Here is a 16,443-nt window from a genome sequence, read left to right as displayed (position 1 = left end):
CAACCTGAGTTCAATCTCAGCGGAAGCTGGGTTCAAGTAGCTGGCTCAAGGTTGACTCAGCCTTCCATCCTTCCAAGGTCGGTAAAATGGGTACCCAATTTCCTGGGGGTAAAGTGTAGATGACTGGAGAAGGCAATGGCAAACCACCCCGTAAAAAGTCTGCCAAGAAAACGTCATGATGCGACATCCCCTCATGGGTCAGTAATGACTCGGTGTTTGCACAGGGGGCTACCTTTACTTACCACCCCCAGCCTAGTCTAATACTGTAACCATTATCCTACACTCTCTACTAGAAGAAAAGCGACTTGATTCCTAAGAAGCCTCCCACTGCACTCTATAAAGGTTGAAGCGGATAGATGATTTTCCTACCCACAGCCCTGATAATGAAACAATAATTAGCCAGTCATCAAGTCCAATTAATTCTCAGCACGTACCCCCCCACACACCATACCTCTATAGTCTATGCAACACCCTAAAATTCCTAACCATATTGGATATTGACCTATAAATACACCACAGTGCAGGAAAAAAACCCACATGTTAATCCAGGAGCGCCATCCTCCACAAACCAACATATGGTGGTAACCCTGCCTGTTTCATGCCAGATCAGAGCATAATGGTTCTTTCGGAGCCAACCCAGTATACCTATGGCCATGGAAGATTCTATTTATACATCACAGTGACTAAGTCAGAGAGAGAGAGTGAGACAGACAGCAAGTTTGGCTAATCCTTTTTAAAGTCATCCAGGTCATAGCTCAAGCTCTTTACTGTTGCTTTTCATGCAGGCGATGAGGCCATCATATACTGAACTGAACTGAATGTCACACGTGAACATTTATGATACAACTAGTTTTCAAGGAGGACTCATTCTCAGTGTATTTATAGACATGTAGCACACATACAAAAAAAGAAACTTTATTACTTAGTTCCAAATATTACATGCACTTTCAAAAAAATTAACTCTTAAACATTTTTAATAGCTTCTTGTCAGTTTGGGAGGCAGCAAAGAATACCAGAGACAAATATTTTGAAAAAAGCATTTACAAAAATACATTGCACAAAGTCCTATTTTTGCTTCTTTAAAAATAAGTTAGTGTTATTCAAAATATTCCCCACCCTCTCCGCTCCCCAATTTAGGTTTATACAGGATAATTCTGATTTTATATATTTAACCTACAGTATATGAAACACCTGTACATATTTAGCAAACTCTTCTCAACAGGCCATTGGTTCTATTTCTAGCTGAACTTTAAGTGAATAAAACATGGTCTTCCTCCAAAGATAACTTTTAAAAAATAAATATTTGAGGACTCTTGTGCAACATACATTAACTCTATTCAGAAAGCCAGACAGCACCATCATGTCTTTCCAAGAAGAAAAAAAAGATATATTTAAAGTTACTCTTCCTTATCCCACCCCACTGCCTCAAAAAAGGGTATGAGGCAAAGCAAAATTTCCACACACCATCGCTTGAAGGGATCTTTTTTCAATGGGAATTTAACAGTATTTTCAAATAATCAGAATGTTTCAAAGGGACATGTCAGTAATTTAAAAAGCAGCCCCATACTCCCCAAGAGCTTTAGTAATTTTTTTGTCACAGTGCTGAAATTCACAACTAAGTTCTATTTTTATTTTTGACAGATAATTATGTTGCAGAGATAATTGTGTCCTTGAGGCTTCCCCCAAATGCTCATTGTTTTTGAGGTTTCTCTTGGCTTTCTAAAGATTAGCAGCAACGCCAGGATCCTCAACAAGGCTTTGAGAAGATAAACCACACACAAAGGAGATGTGTGAATGAGCCCTGGGTGGTAATTTTGTTTGCACGCTAACTGTACTGAGGCAGAGCATTTCTGGCATCACTCTTTTAAGTCTGATCCTCCTTTTACTACATCTTGTTACACCCTCCTGCCCTCATGAGCCCATCCAGTTCAAGCCTGCACACAACATTCCTTCTGGACTGGAACCTCCTTCTGCTTATGCAGATTATACTTCAGTTTGGGCCAAATGCTCAGTCAGGTTTGTATCCAATATACTGAAAACATGCTAATTCCATCATTTAATTGCAACAACCATCAACTAGCTCAAGAGGACAAATGGAAATAGGTTTAAAAAGTGCAATTTTTAAAAATACAAATCCCCTCCTTCCCAAGTGCGACCGATGCATTTTTAACAGATTTTAGGTCTCAAGCTTGCATAACTGCTGGTGGCGCTCCTCCCTCCCCCCCTGCCACTTCTGTAATGTAATATTAGGATTACCTAATAAATCCTATTAGCAAGATGTTCTAAAATCCAGGAGGTGAAGCACACTCCAGGTGAAGTAAAACAAAACTCCTCTCAGTCGAAGACAGCCCTGGGATAAAAATCTTGCTGCGAACTATGAGAGCTTCATAACCAGCAAGGCTGTGGTCAAACTGTAACTATGGATGCACTACCACCATACCAGCCATTTCAAAGGGTTATGCGTGGGAACCCAAACACTATCCATATAAATGGGAAACTGCATAATAACAGAGAGTGATGGATTGCATTCTAGAAAAGTTTCTGGATTCGCGGTAATGGCCGTTGCAGATGAGCCCCACCCAACATTTAAAACTCATCCCTAGTTGCCAAAAAAGTTTTAAAAGCTTTACGCTCTGGGGTAACAGTAGTTATTTCCTTGTTTGGCTAACTAGGTTCTTCTCTTTTTTTGCAGCTGGCATGCAATATTTTATTCTCAGAATGAACACATTAAAAATATAAAGCTGTCTGGCAGTTACAGGCTGAGCATTCAAGCAAATAACCATTGAGTTTGGTATACAATTCAGTTGGCAGTCTTCTACACTCAGCCCCAGAGGAGTACAGAACCTGCATTACATATCCCTGTCCTCAGAAGGACTCCTGTCCTCCAGGTTTTCCCTTTATATACATATAGACAGAAAAACTGTACAAGTAGGAAACCCTACATCATGTTCATTCGGCAGGTCTCCCGTGCACTCGGAACCGATAGAGGCATGTGTACTCAGTATGGCCCCAGTTGGAAAGAATTCTTAGTTCCACTACCTGGAATGCGTTCTCAGTTGTCTCCTAAAACAAAGAAAGTAATTTTTTAAAAAATCTGCTCGTTTATTTTAGGAAATTACATTTTTAGCAACCATACCATGGCAATGTGTTGAAAACTCATGAATGCTGTCTGGTCACAGTTAAACACTTATTAATTCTTACTGCTTTCAATAAGAGAGTCCAACATGGGCATAAATCTCTTTGTCTTAAAATTGGGATTGAAAAATGTTTACACTTAGGCTGGTTTGTGCTATTTAGGTTTAAAGGATCCAAAATCTTGCACCTGAAGTCTCTCCACATTTGCCTTTTTATTTTTATGCACATTTTTCATGTCCACTTTCCCCTGTTGTTTTTAAAACACTTCAGCCACAAATACTGGCCTGTTAAAATCTACAAAATCTTCACAGGTAAAACTTAACAAAGAGCAAATCTATACTATAAATGCTGTATGGGGGTTATGACTCTCTCCTTGGAAATAGACATGCACATCAGCATGCCTTAATAAAGACCTTGGAAGCAGTCATGTAGAACCTGTTTTAGCAGAACTACAACATTTTAAACTGACCTAATCCAGGCATTTAATGGGAGTGGTTGGGCTGTAGGTATTAAGTTTTTAAAAACTGGTTTCTATTTGCCCAAGTTAAAAACTTATTCAGGGAGATAACATAAAAAATTACCTTTAAAACTTAAAAGTTGGTTGTTGTCGCTTAGCTGGATCAAAAATAACTAGCAAGCAAGCAAGCAAAAAAAAAACTTGTGGGCTTCACATATTTGCATGGCTAGAAATTTGGATTTTATTTGCTGCAAGGACAATTGTTTACAATGAAAGTAAAATACATTGGAAACAAACACACATTGTAATTTACATGCAACAGTTCCACTCAATACTGAAAGAGCACAGGACACAAAAGCAGAACAGAGGAGGAAAGAAAGAGAAACAAAGGCAGGTACAATGTTATGATTTTATTTTCTTGCAATATTAGCATACCATTACTTGGAACATCTGTAGTGACTCTCCATCTTGATTGTACATATATTGCCCTAGGAGCACACCTTCTTCCTGATACTCATTTTCAAGTCCCTGCGAATACAAAAAAAAAGGGGGGGGGAGGGGAGGTTCAACAGTGCTCTCAATTCAAGAACTCATCAACGCATGGATTCTCTCAGGTGACAAAGATCCACTATAGCACAATGTTGAAAAATAAAAACTATAAAGGAGGGAAGGAGGAAGTATTAAAATACATATTCATGCAACCAATCACTGTTTTCAGAAGTAGAACATCTTTGAAGTGCCTGAATTTTACACATACCTGCTCCATCAATTATACTACAGTATGTGGCCTGTGTATGTTAAGAGTAGATTTTCATTAATGGTTCCCCCTCATCTGTGACCATGAAAACTATGGAACTTTCTCTGCCCAGGGAAATTCTCTCTGCCTCCTTTAAGGACATTTCCGTGGCAAATAAAAGTTGAGCTTTTAAAGACAGTGTTTTTGGGCCTCAGCCAGTTTTAATTAGGGATTCCATTCCCCCCTGGGGGTGGGAGATTCCTCTGCTTTCATCCTCCACCCCCTACCTCCACTTACCTGGCTGGCAGGGAAGGAAGGCACAGGAATGGGCCTCCTGGGGCGGCGCGATGACATTACTACCAGGAGTGATGTCATCGCGCCACCCCGAGAGTGCTCCTGTGCTTTGCAGTGGGCCAATTTTGACACCAAACAGGCTTGTGCCAGGTTCCCTGCCTCCTGCTGAGAGGCTAAGTAATCTTAGTTAAGAATAATCCTAGTTAAGAGTTACAGTTCCTCTTGCTTTAAAAAACCCTTCTGTTTATATTGATTTTGATCATTTATGGAAGATCTCTGCTGAATTTTTGGTAGCTTTATAACTAGAGGTTTATTATTAGATATCTTGTTGACTTTTTTACTTAAAAGATGGAGCATAAATATTTCAACAAGCATAATAATTTCTCTTCTATGTCTTCACAGTTTATTAAAAGATGTATAGCCTGTCTGTTTGAGGCAGCAAACAATCAAATACATGAGAACCATCCAAACTGTGACAGTGTCAAAACATTAAAAAAAAACCCAGCCAGAATAAAACAAATCAGGAACAATTTCAAAATGGCACGATCTATAGCTTGCGATTTGAACAACCTTCATTGCAGAGCCCCAAAAACACACTTGGGAAAAATGGTCTTACATTTCTTTTGGAAATAAAGCATGCTGGTTTTTTTTTAACATCTCTGGAAAGCCTATTCCAAAGAGCTGCGAGCCACAACTGAGAAAATCTTTAGGTCTAGTTGAGGAGGTTTGAATTTGCCAAAGCAGTGAAGGACAGCTAGGAAAGTGGATCTACTCCTAGTTTATCATGGATCTGTGTTTTGTCAATAGTCCTTTCCTACTCTCTTTCATAAACTCTAATGCTCTTCCACAGGTCTCAAATACATCTCCAAGGGAAGCAGGCCCTAAAGCAGGGTTATTTGGGGCAGGCCAAATCAATAATACTGCAAAAGCAACTGCAATTCAGCATGAGCAAAAGTATTAAACTTAGCAAAAGTAAAACTTACATATATAGAAAAATCCTTTGGAGCGCTGGTAATGTTGCCTGTTGGTGAAAGCGTTTTTGGTATATGTTCCACAGTAAAAGCCGTGGGGTAGATCATCATGGAAAGCCGGACGACAAGATACCCCTGCGATCCTTTGAAAGCCCAGCAGTTTCCAGGATACATATCAGGCTGAGTGGATTGGGCAGGGGGAGCAGGGAGAGACATTAAAACGGATGCCGTAGTTCAAGGACAATAAATTCTGCATCATGTACACAGGTAGAGTAAAAACACAGGCAATGCATTTTGCGCTGTGGAAATTACCAGTTTGGCTAAGAAGCGCCTGTCATTGTATTGTGGTTTTTTTGCTATACAACAAATAATTTAAGACTGGTGGCATGGCAATTAAAAAACAGGGTAAAACAGAACGACCAGTCGGATACTGTTGCACAGTAACAACATCCTTATCAACAACACTTTCTTTACCCTTTACTGGACTTGAGAGGAATGAAAATCCTCTGGTGTGAGTCTTTCCATCTGCAGAGGCAGTTCCTGGAAGACCTTCTCCGGATGCTTTCCCCCTTCAGAGGTTAGGCTGGGGGTAGCCAAGGGGTGGGCCTTTCTTGCCACTGTGCTCTCTTCACGGAACTCCCACCCAGTGACTTCCGACTTTCCTTCTTTTTCGGGGACATGCAGCCTGCCTTTTTGACAAGCAGTCGCTTCTTTCCTAGTGTGGACTACCCAGGGTACACGCCGATTCTGACCTGATTTTTAGGTGTTTCTTCAGTTTGCACTCGGTGTTTTAATTGATGGTCAGCTGCCTTTGATCCCATGTTGGAGAACAGCAGCAACCCCCAGACCCAAACTGGATGTGAGCAACTAAGGAGTGAGCTGCCCTGATCAAACAAATTTTAATGCAGGCACTATATTAGTCTTACTAGCCCTTGGGAAAGAATGCCCCCCATGGCCTTGGATGCACACATGTGCCAGCAAGCATGTTAAGTCACTATTACTTTAATTACCTGGATCACTACTCGAGGAGACTGGGAGAAATACCACAATGGAATCCCAAAGAGACTAATCAGAGCTGTTTTGGTTTCATATGTCTCTGAACATCGAGTGCTCAAAATGCTGCCACCTAAAAGCGACAAGGGAGGGGTTAATTGCCACGCCACATGCACCCTCCCCACCAGAAACCATTCAGGTTTGTTATTAAGACAGTGAGCAGCTGTTTACACCAACTTTTAAAGAGCTCTGCTACTGAACAGAACCTCTGGGTCTCACCCGCTTTTTCAATCATCTACTGGCAAGACAGCCGGGTCAGCCTCCTGCTATCTCCTTCACGGAGCAGCATAACCTGATTCAGAGGTCTAGGAGGGCCAGTGCTGAGACACAATCTCAGGAACCCACATGCTACCTTGGGAACAAACTCCCCAAACCTGCTGTAAGGGCAGATGGAAACGTGTGCGCCAATTCCTAACCATGGTAACAACTAATGGGATGTGTGCATATGTATGTGTGATTCAACCAGCATCTGAAAACACTGCTTTATGTTGAGATTCAAAGGGAAAGCTTGAGATATGTCTTATGAATTTTCACTTTTCCAATCAATGTACATTTCTAGACTGTCAAGGCCTCAGGGAAGAACATGACATTTGAGGGCAGGTAGTGGTTTGTGAAGGAGCATGAGGTCTGAATTGGTAAAATGGCTTTACACCATCCAACAGTTGGAGCATCTAGCTCATTATATGTTGACTGACAGCAACTCTGAGGTATGGAGCAGAGATCATAGAATCATAGAGTTGGAAGGGGCCATACAGACCATCTAGTCCAACCCCCTGCCCAGTGCAGGATCAGCCTAAAGCATCTCTTTACCAGATCTGCTTCCTGAGAATCTTTAACCAGAAATACTAGGGACTGAACTTGTGTAGAAAGCAGAGGAGTTTCCTAGTTCACTAGTCAAGGGATGGCATGGTTTAATACAATCATCAGTTTGTTCCCTCTCTGGCTTCCTGCTCTGGTCCCACTCACTCTTCTCTTATTTCTGCAAGTCTCATGCAAAGTTTAAGTACCCAAGATCAAGATACTAACAGCTATCCAAACCAGATGTAAAACATTTACATCTTTTAAAGGTATTGCTTAGAGCTACTGAGATGAGGGCCAGGTTAAAAATTTGTTACCCACTCCCTAAATCTTACCTCCAGATTCCAAAGCAAAGTCTACCATGCCCGTTTTGTCCTGAGAATAAAGCTTCAGTGCATTGTTGACAATAACATGAGCTTGCTGCAGAAAGAAAGAAAGAAAGAAAAAGAAAGAAAAGAGAAAAAGCACATGAGAAGTTGGGGAGAAACCTTTAATGCTGTTTTTCAGCATTCTAAGAAGTCGACACAAGTCACAGGACACGGACGAAGGCAGTCCAGTCTCCCTCACAGAATCATAACCATAATTCTTTATGTGCTTTTATAAAGGCAGTATTACAATAACTAGCAATCTGGGCGTCACTAGATGAGAGGTTCTCAAGACCACAGCCAGAAATCTCAGCAGCTGCCAAAAAACTGCTCAGACACACTACAACCGTTTGAGGCTTCAGAACTGTTGTAAACGCTACAGTTCAGCAGTAGGGAACAAAAGTGCCAGGTGGTCTACAGTGCAATGCATTTAGATAATGACTGTAGCTGCAGTTATAGCCGCACCACTGTTCCTAAGGCACCTCTCACATATGGAGCCATGCCTTCTCCACACTGTCACCCGAACCTTGACCATACCAATAAACGCATGCTTGGGAACATCTTAGCAGGCATCTTGGCCATTAGAACGTGGCTTTTTATGGAAGCAGTTTGCACACGCAACCAGTGTCTTATGTTTAGATGCATTTCAGCATTAAGTATTATGCTCACTCTCCTGAAAATGGTGTTGCAAAATTAAACCCCCTTAACTCCACTGAGAGAAAAGTTTTCTTAACTTGCATACCGCTTCTGTGATGCCTGAAATCCCAGCCTCATTTACAATGCTTGTTACCACTTCTGAAGATGGTCTGGTGTTTGTGGCAGACATGTGAAGGGTTATGTTCTTCAGGATGCTCAACTCCAAGTCTCGAAGCAAAACCTGCAAGTCGCTCTTGCTCACAAATCGAGATGTTAGCCACTGAAGCAGCGATTCTGGCAAGTCCCCTTGTCGATTACCAAAGAGCACAAATTTGACCGATTCTTTAATTTGGGAATCTACCTAGAAACAAAACATCACATGCCGAGTTGTCTTACGAGCACCGAATCACTTCTAATATTTAAAGAACAGTTCCCGAATATATCTTTAGTTTTCTGTTCTGCTAGCATCTGACACATTGCTAGAATAGATCTTCACATAGAGTAGCAGTGCAGAGTCCAAGCCATGCTAACTGACTTGTCGGTGGATGTACAAACAGGATTACCGAATTTCAAGTTGCTGGCTGAAATGCAGAAGACAGCATCACCTCACCAGTTTTTGTTCTCACTTAAACAGCACAATGGATGGATGTTCAGTTTCCTTTGCGAGAAGCTGCTCTTTGTGTTTAGTTAACTGAGTTTTATACTCTCAAGGCCTAGATAAAGTTTAAGGGCCTCTGGAAATTAGTTTTAGCTGACTCCAGGATCTAAATAAACTTGCTGCTTCATGAGCTGAGGGGTGGGAGAACTGCCGGCACGCTTTAGGTTTAATTCTTCTCCCCGCTGAAATGCAGAATTCCCCATGCCAAAGGGGTTAGAATCAAAAGCGCATTTTTTCATGTTACTGAAACAGGTTTGAATACTTAATAAATGTAATACATTCAATAATAAATCAATAAATGATATATCCTTTAACTGAAACTTTAACAGAAAACTTTAGTTGTGCTGTGACTACATATTCAGAGGTTCAGTTTAAAGAAAAGCACCCCCCCCCAAAAAAAGAAAAAGTAGAGGTAGGTGGTAAGGTGTGTCAGTGAAACACTCTACCTAAATCTACAACCTGGGCAAAGCAGGCAATGACAGTATATGGTGGGTCTGGCCTGTTTCTCCACAAGTTGCAAACAAACATTTGCTAAGCATTTCTGACTAACCTATAAGGGAGCTTGTGTAACAGAGATTTGTGCTCTGGTAGTCCCCAGATCAAATCTCACCTCTGACACAATCTCATCATGGTCATAGATAAGCCACAGTGCCTGAGCTCCACCATATAATAAAACTTACTTTTGTATCCACAATTTAATTGTAAGATTTTGCTAGTAGCAGTTTTGCAGCTGTTGAGAACCATCCTTATACAAACTTTTAGACTGTATGTATTAACTAGTCCCAATAATGCTACTTTGGGATCTAAAGCAATAATAAGTCCTATAATGCAATACATTTCTATGAAAATCCCCAAATATTTTCACCAATGGAAAATGCCAAAACATAAGATCTGCCTTCTTTTCTCCGCTTCTCCAATATGCATACTGCTTTGTGTAATATTTCTTATTTAATTTATGTGGTGTTAAATACGATGAATCAAAAGCAATTTATGTCAGCTGTTCAAAGGAGACCTAATTATTCCACAAGGCTAGTATAAGATTCTTTGTCGAGGCTAAGATGCTTTCTGCACTCCAATCCTAGAATCTGGGGTCCCATGTAGCCCTCCAAATGAGGAACGATGGAGGTAAAAAATTAAACTCAGACACTATAAAGCTGAACTTTTTAACTGCTGGTCCTTGTATGGAAGGTCAGCTTGAGACCTGGGGTGCCAGCTGAAATGCCCAAATTTAGTTTTGTTCAGTCTGCTAAGTCCTGGCAGACTTAGGCACCTAGTCTTGCTGACTGATAATACCTGCAAACACTTTCTGAGTCCTAAGTGAATGACCTTCATTTTTTTAATTAACTCATCCTTCTTGTATGTTCTCACATAATGCCAATTAGTTGTTAGGTCTTGATCAGCTCCTGAGTCGCTTAGTGGTTAACTAAGGGCTAGAAAAGTTGGCTTTTCGGTATGTTTGGGACTTCCTTTTTTTCTTTTCTTCACCTCAACAAGTTGTTATATTGTATCATCTTGGTTCGGAGAAGACCCACACGCTACCAGCTGGATGAGATAAATATTCTTTGCAGGTCAATCAGTAAAGCTTTAGTTAGTCAGCCTTCTAAGTTTTTGATAGTTAAAGTTTTAGTAAGCAACGGCTAGGTTATTTGTTTTATGCCTATTGCCTGATTCTTGGTCGAGTGTCTTAAATGTTTGTAAGCAATCTTTGGAAGTAATAAAAATATTTTTCTGTCTCAAGCTGAGTCTGGATTTACTAGTGGATTGTGAGTACATCCTGAAAGACAAACCTGGAGGGGGTGGTGGTGCTGGAGAGCCAGGGCTTCATTGAAAACAGAGCTCTCAGCCCAAAACGTTTCACAAGGTCAGGCTGTCCTCCTTTCTGCTTGTTAGAGAGGCTGTGTTCAGCACCAGCAGGTGAGGGGCCTTGATCCATATAGTCCTCTCTACAAGCACACTGATGGTCCACCTCATTCATATCTCATGAGCAAGCTGCAGATATGCAGTTAATTGTTGCATGTACATGTCCGATAAAAGTCAGCAAATCAAACCGTGAATGCAAAATGCCGCCAGAAAAGGTTCACAAATGCAGGGGATACCTTTTGATCGATAAGAAGTCCTCCCCCTTCTTCTGTGCTTACCTTCTCACGAAGGGTCTCCATTGTCTCACAGCCCTCTTTCAAGCTCTGAGAATTTAGCAGCTCCGATTTCATGTGAGCCAGCTCAAGTTCTAGATGTTTGATCTTGGATAAGAGAAGATGGCTTTGCTCATCAGCATCACTGATAACACAAACAAGGGAAACGAGTAAGTGCTGTTCAAAAGTCAGACATGCAGATCCAGTAATGGTCAATTTCCTTTATTCATCATTCTAATAAAGTACAACAGAAGTTTTGCATTTTGAACGGCCTTCTGATATTGACTGGATTATGAAGCTGTGAAACCATTCCTGAACTAATCTAGTGAATTATTAGCTGTACAGATGAAGGATTGCTATGGATGATCTCCATAGCATGCAGGTGACACATTTCCACCATCACCATTTTGGGGTCCTCTTCTGCATATGATCAGGCAAAGATCTATGCAAAGATGTGCAGTCTTGTCTATGAAAGGGAAACTATGTATCTCATTGCAATTATAAATTAGTATTTCCCCTTTGCACAAGATTTGGAAGAGGAGATGGAAGAAAAGATTATATTAAGAAGTTTTTTCTAGAATTCATTCCTGTAGGTGTGATTTGCTGGTATTGTGTGTATGTTATATGCTGTCTGGTTACTTCTGTCTTAAGGCAATTCTATGAATGAAAGACCTCCAAAACGTCCTATTGTTAACAGACTGGCTCAGATCTTGCAAACTGGTGGACGTGGCTTCCTTTATTGAGTCAATCCATCTCATGAGTCAATCCATCTCTTCCTATTTTCCTACTGTCTTCAACTTTTCCTAACATTATTATCTTTTCTAGTGAATGTAGTTACCAAAGTACTGATTGCTATTATATGTAGCTATGAAAGGATGTTAAATTGTACTTTAACACAGATGTGTGATTGAGGAAGAAATGTTGATTTTCCTTGATTACATATTTCCAAGGCAAATGGCAGCAAACTAGATAAGCAATCACAAACTGAGTTTGGCAAAGACCTTGAAAATACATTATCTGAGAATATTCTTTTCAACAAACAGAAACATTGTCACCAAACACTAACTTCTCATTTTGTGTCATTGACATTGGAGAAGTTTGCTCAAAGATGCTATATGGAAGTCTGGGATCTTTCTGCAATGCACAGAGCAATGACACTGGTAAATACTTAAGTATTTTAAAACGAACTCCCTATCTCAAGGGCTGCACACAGACTGCAAACTTAACAGAGATTCAGTTAAAAAGTGAATGAATTTAATTTGTTGAAATAAACCTGGTTTAGAATCCTGATTTGGGGGGACTAGCTCTGACTAACCTGCCTTCATTAGCTAACTTCTAATTGAAATTCCTCTTTTTTTGTGCAAAAAGGAAGGGGACAGGAGAAAGGCACACCTGTGAATTCTACCAACAAACTTAAGTTTGTGCACATTTTACCAAACGGGTATGTGTCAAGGAGAGCGGCTTCCATCAGTTTATAGGACATTTTTGACCACTAGGGGGTTTGGCAGTTTCATGGCAAAGTTCACAGCTCGATCTCTTGGCTTAAGACAATACCTTGCTGTTCTTGCTTTTGTTAGTTCAAGTTCCTTTTGGATGCCCTGAAAAATAAAACTGTTATTACTACTATTAAAAACCACACACCATTTTAAATATCTGAATTAGAAAAGGGGAACTGTGAAGAATGGATTCCAGAGCAAAAGAAATTCGGACTTGCCAATGAAGTGGAAGAGCCTCAGTGTCCCACAAGGGCACCATTCAGTTCCTGACCGGAGTCTTAATTTTCTCTCTCTCTCTCTCTGCATGGCAGGAGATGGATTCCAACTGGGAGCTGAGCGTGACTGGGAAAAATCCTTCTTAAACTTCTCTAAGGTGGCTGTTACTATAATCCAATCCCTGTCAGAGGGCAATTAACTAAACATATGGCCAAGGGGGAAGGAGGTATTTCATAGCAAAGACAGGTAGAACACTTCCTCTGGACATATGGAGTTCCATGTAAGACTCTTATTATGCAACTGACACTTGGAGTTTCTAATCTTATTTCCACCTGAGCCTCTTCCTTTTTGCCTGTTGCTTATTGAGAAGGAAACCTGATTAAGCAAATCCACTTCACTTTTGTATCTAATGCATTAGAAAAATGTTGAAACTTGGCATGGTTTTCAGAACGTATTAATTTTTAAAAAAAACTTTGGAAAAGCAGTTCTGGCTTTACAAACTTACAAACTGGCACAGGTGACATTTCTTCCTCACCCTTCTTCTATGCAATTGAGAGACACTTTTTATTCTCACAGCACAGCTCTGTGGGGCTGGTTAGTTTATCCCTGAGGCCACTTGATGAAATTTTTAACTAAGAAAGGATTTGATCCTCAGTTTCACAAGTGCAGCACTGAAGGTGTTATGTCACAACTGCTCCCTTTCTTCCAAAGAGAATGATAAAACACACACACATACACACTCAACTTTTCCAGTGTTCCAGAATGTCTTGTCTGCTAAGAAATCCTCAAGTACCTGTTCGAGAATCTGTGCACTTTGTAGAAGATTCCCAAGTTGTGTTATGTGTGGAGCGTCAGGGTACTGGCTTGGCTTTGAAGCCACCCCATCATGCCTCATGAACTGTGTCTGTGCATGCCCTGCACTGCATCAAATGCAATCTCGTGACTATGCATTAGAGGAGAAGATGGACAGAGATGGAAAATCTGTCTTACCCATTTCTCCCTGTGGAATCCCTCAGATCCCTGGGGGTTTCCTGGAACACTGATTGAAAAATGCCAAGTGGAAGAATATTCGCCTCCTCTTCTCCACATGGCACACTTACCACTCCAACTGGCACACTTACCATGAATTTCATTAAAGTTCATTTCAGATTAAGTGCGTTGAGAACTGCAGCTGTACTTACATTAGATTTTTCAGAGAGCTTTGCAAGGAGATCCTCTAAAGCCACAATGCGCCCCTCGTGTTCCCGGTGCAAGGCCAAAAAATCAGGCTTTAAAAGAAAAACAAGACAATGAGAATTTCTTGGCTTTTTCTGTATTTAAATACCTCACCAATTTTAAAATGCAACTCCAGATTCTCTCCCCTCCTGTACATACTGAAGCCATTCTTAACTAGACAAGACTTTTTGGTATGACTGCAGCAAAGTTGAACAGTATTACTTCAAAATCCATCCTTGGGGGTCCTTTCTGTTCCTTAAACACAATCCATCTGTGTCCATTTTGGCAAACATTGGCAGGAACCACAGGGGTTTTGCCTTTTGTCTCTTAACCGAGAACCCTACCCAGGTGTCACAAGCATCTGGCTGCTTTTCACGAGATGTTTAAAAGCCTCCCTGGGCACCCGGAAGGGGATGGACCTCTGTTTTAGAACAGGAGCAAAACCACCACAAAAAAATTAGCCCCAAGCTAATTGTTATGGAAAACTATGTTGGTGTGCCATGTGCACCCTCCGTATTTAGAAATGCAGCTTTATACTACTATCTTCTGTTCACATTAGTGTATTAAGTCTAATGGACTGATGATGGAGTGCTTCCATTACAAACAACTAAAACATCATCTGCCAAGACTATTAGCCTTCCCACTGCAAGCAGAAAATGCTTTCACTCCACCCACACAAATTTCCCTTTCCAACCATACCACAAGGCTTTTACTATTTTAATGCCAAGTATATGATTACATTAAACTCCCCAGAGAAAAGCAACAGTTCCAAACATTTACCGTTAGATGTGCCGTTTCATAGAATTTCATTTCTTTAAGATGCTGATCCACAACAGTTTTTATTAGTGTCAATGTTTTGCTTTTGTCATTCAGCTGAACAACCTGATCCTGAAATGTCTGAAGCAGGAGGAGCATTTTACTGTATTCCTCATCGTGACGATGCCATTTCTCAGACATGAAGGCCATTTGCTTCTCCAGCTCACTCATGCGATTTAAGTCAAAGGAATTCAGAGGTTCCTAGCATTTTGAAAAAATGCAAAAAGGCTGAGATTTAATACCATTATTCCTAAGGAGCAGGTACCAGAAAATCCTTCTGAACCTAGCTTAAAGAGCATGCTTATGTCCTGGTTAATTGGGAACCTCACGTGTCTACAGAGAATCTTCCTACTGACACAGGACCTAGAGACTTCCAGTGATTGCATTTAAATAAAAGCAAGCTGCAGAAGCATTCTGGAAAATATTCAAGCATTGTGAAAGTAATAGTTGCATTTGATGACGAGCACTCTGATTTGTCAAATTTATTCCAGCATAAGTTTTGGCCAGTCTAAAGGGCCACCAGACTCTTGAGCCATCTTTATAGGCCATGCCCATACCAAGAGCCTCTTTTTACCACCTACCACTAAATGCTATAAATCACCCAAAGATGAGGGCATTTTAAAAGAGATTCCTTTAAGAAACCCACAAACAGCAAGTTCAGTATACAGCATAGAGACTAAGAACATTTTCACAATATATGCAAGCAGGACTGATCTTCCATGGCTTATTTTGAGTAAATTCTGTGCTCCAAATGATCATTATGTGACATGCTGTATTCCAGAACCAAGATGCTACAGTTCACATCTCCTTTCAAACTTGACCACCTCAAAATTGCACTGTTTTCTTATTAAAAGCTGTAACATTTGCATAATTTAGAGCGAATCAGCATCTGCTCTGGATGCCAAAAACTGAAACTGTAGAGCATAGCAGCTGGTGTGCTCCATATTGCATACACTGATTTAGGCAGACCATCAATAGCCTACAGACAAAGGGAGATACTAAAATTTAGACTATAAGCTTCCTGGTGAAAATAAGTGTTCTTTTAAGTTCCAGTATACTAACGGTAATAAATATGGTTAGGATAAAAGATCTAGAAGGGTCATCAAACAACAGCTGGAACTGCCATCTCAAAGAAGAGGGCCACAGGACTGAGTCCTTTGACTTCCCTGTCTGTGTGAAGATATGCAGAAAATCCACTTACATCAGGAGATGGAACAGCACGAGGGAGATCCGGCAGCGGTTCAAAGACCTGTTCAGAGTATTCCCACCAGTGAGCTTTATGTATCCTCGTCCAATTGAAAGCTGGCAGTAAGGAAAGGAAGCCTTCAGAGCCACAATGCCATAAACCTGAAGTGAGAATATCAAAAAGGAGCATGGGGGCGGAAATGATCTTGCCAAAAGAACTCTCACCTTTAATTATGGATCGTTTAAAAAACTGAAGTTCAACAAAAAACATTCATGAAGA

General features: G+C 40.7%; 1 protein-coding gene across 7 annotated transcripts in view; it reads right to left on the bottom strand.

The window, feature by feature from the left end:
* Positions 1–887: 887 nt before the first annotated feature.
* Positions 888–16,443, bottom strand: part of SUN1 (Sad1 and UNC84 domain containing 1) — a 46,659-nt gene continuing 31,103 nt past the window's right edge. For all 7 annotated transcript variants that reach the window (XM_054995394.1, XM_054995390.1, XM_054995389.1 and 4 more), the window contains 11 exons: positions 16,180–16,325; positions 14,943–15,179; positions 14,129–14,215; positions 12,790–12,833; positions 11,242–11,380; positions 8,552–8,806; positions 7,780–7,864; positions 6,604–6,719; positions 5,606–5,773; positions 4,028–4,120; positions 888–3,063 (listed from right to left, as the gene is read on the bottom strand). In XM_054995394.1, coding sequence (XP_054851369.1) covers positions 2,950–3,063; positions 4,028–4,120; positions 5,606–5,773; positions 6,604–6,719; positions 7,780–7,864; positions 8,552–8,806; positions 11,242–11,380; positions 12,790–12,833; positions 14,129–14,215; positions 14,943–15,179; positions 16,180–16,325 — 1,484 coding nt within the window. In that variant the 3' untranslated portion in view covers positions 888–2,949. The remainder of the gene's footprint in view (positions 3,064–4,027; positions 4,121–5,605; positions 5,774–6,603; positions 6,720–7,779; positions 7,865–8,551; positions 8,807–11,241; positions 11,381–12,789; positions 12,834–14,128; positions 14,216–14,942; positions 15,180–16,179; positions 16,326–16,443) is intronic.

Source organism: Eublepharis macularius, chromosome 12 (assembly GCF_028583425.1).
Source record: "Eublepharis macularius isolate TG4126 chromosome 12, MPM_Emac_v1.0, whole genome shotgun sequence".
Lineage (NCBI taxonomy): Eukaryota > Metazoa > Chordata > Lepidosauria > Squamata > Eublepharidae > Eublepharis > Eublepharis macularius.
The sequence above is the reverse complement of the archived record's forward strand: the minus strand, read 5'-3'. Positions and strand labels throughout refer to the sequence as shown.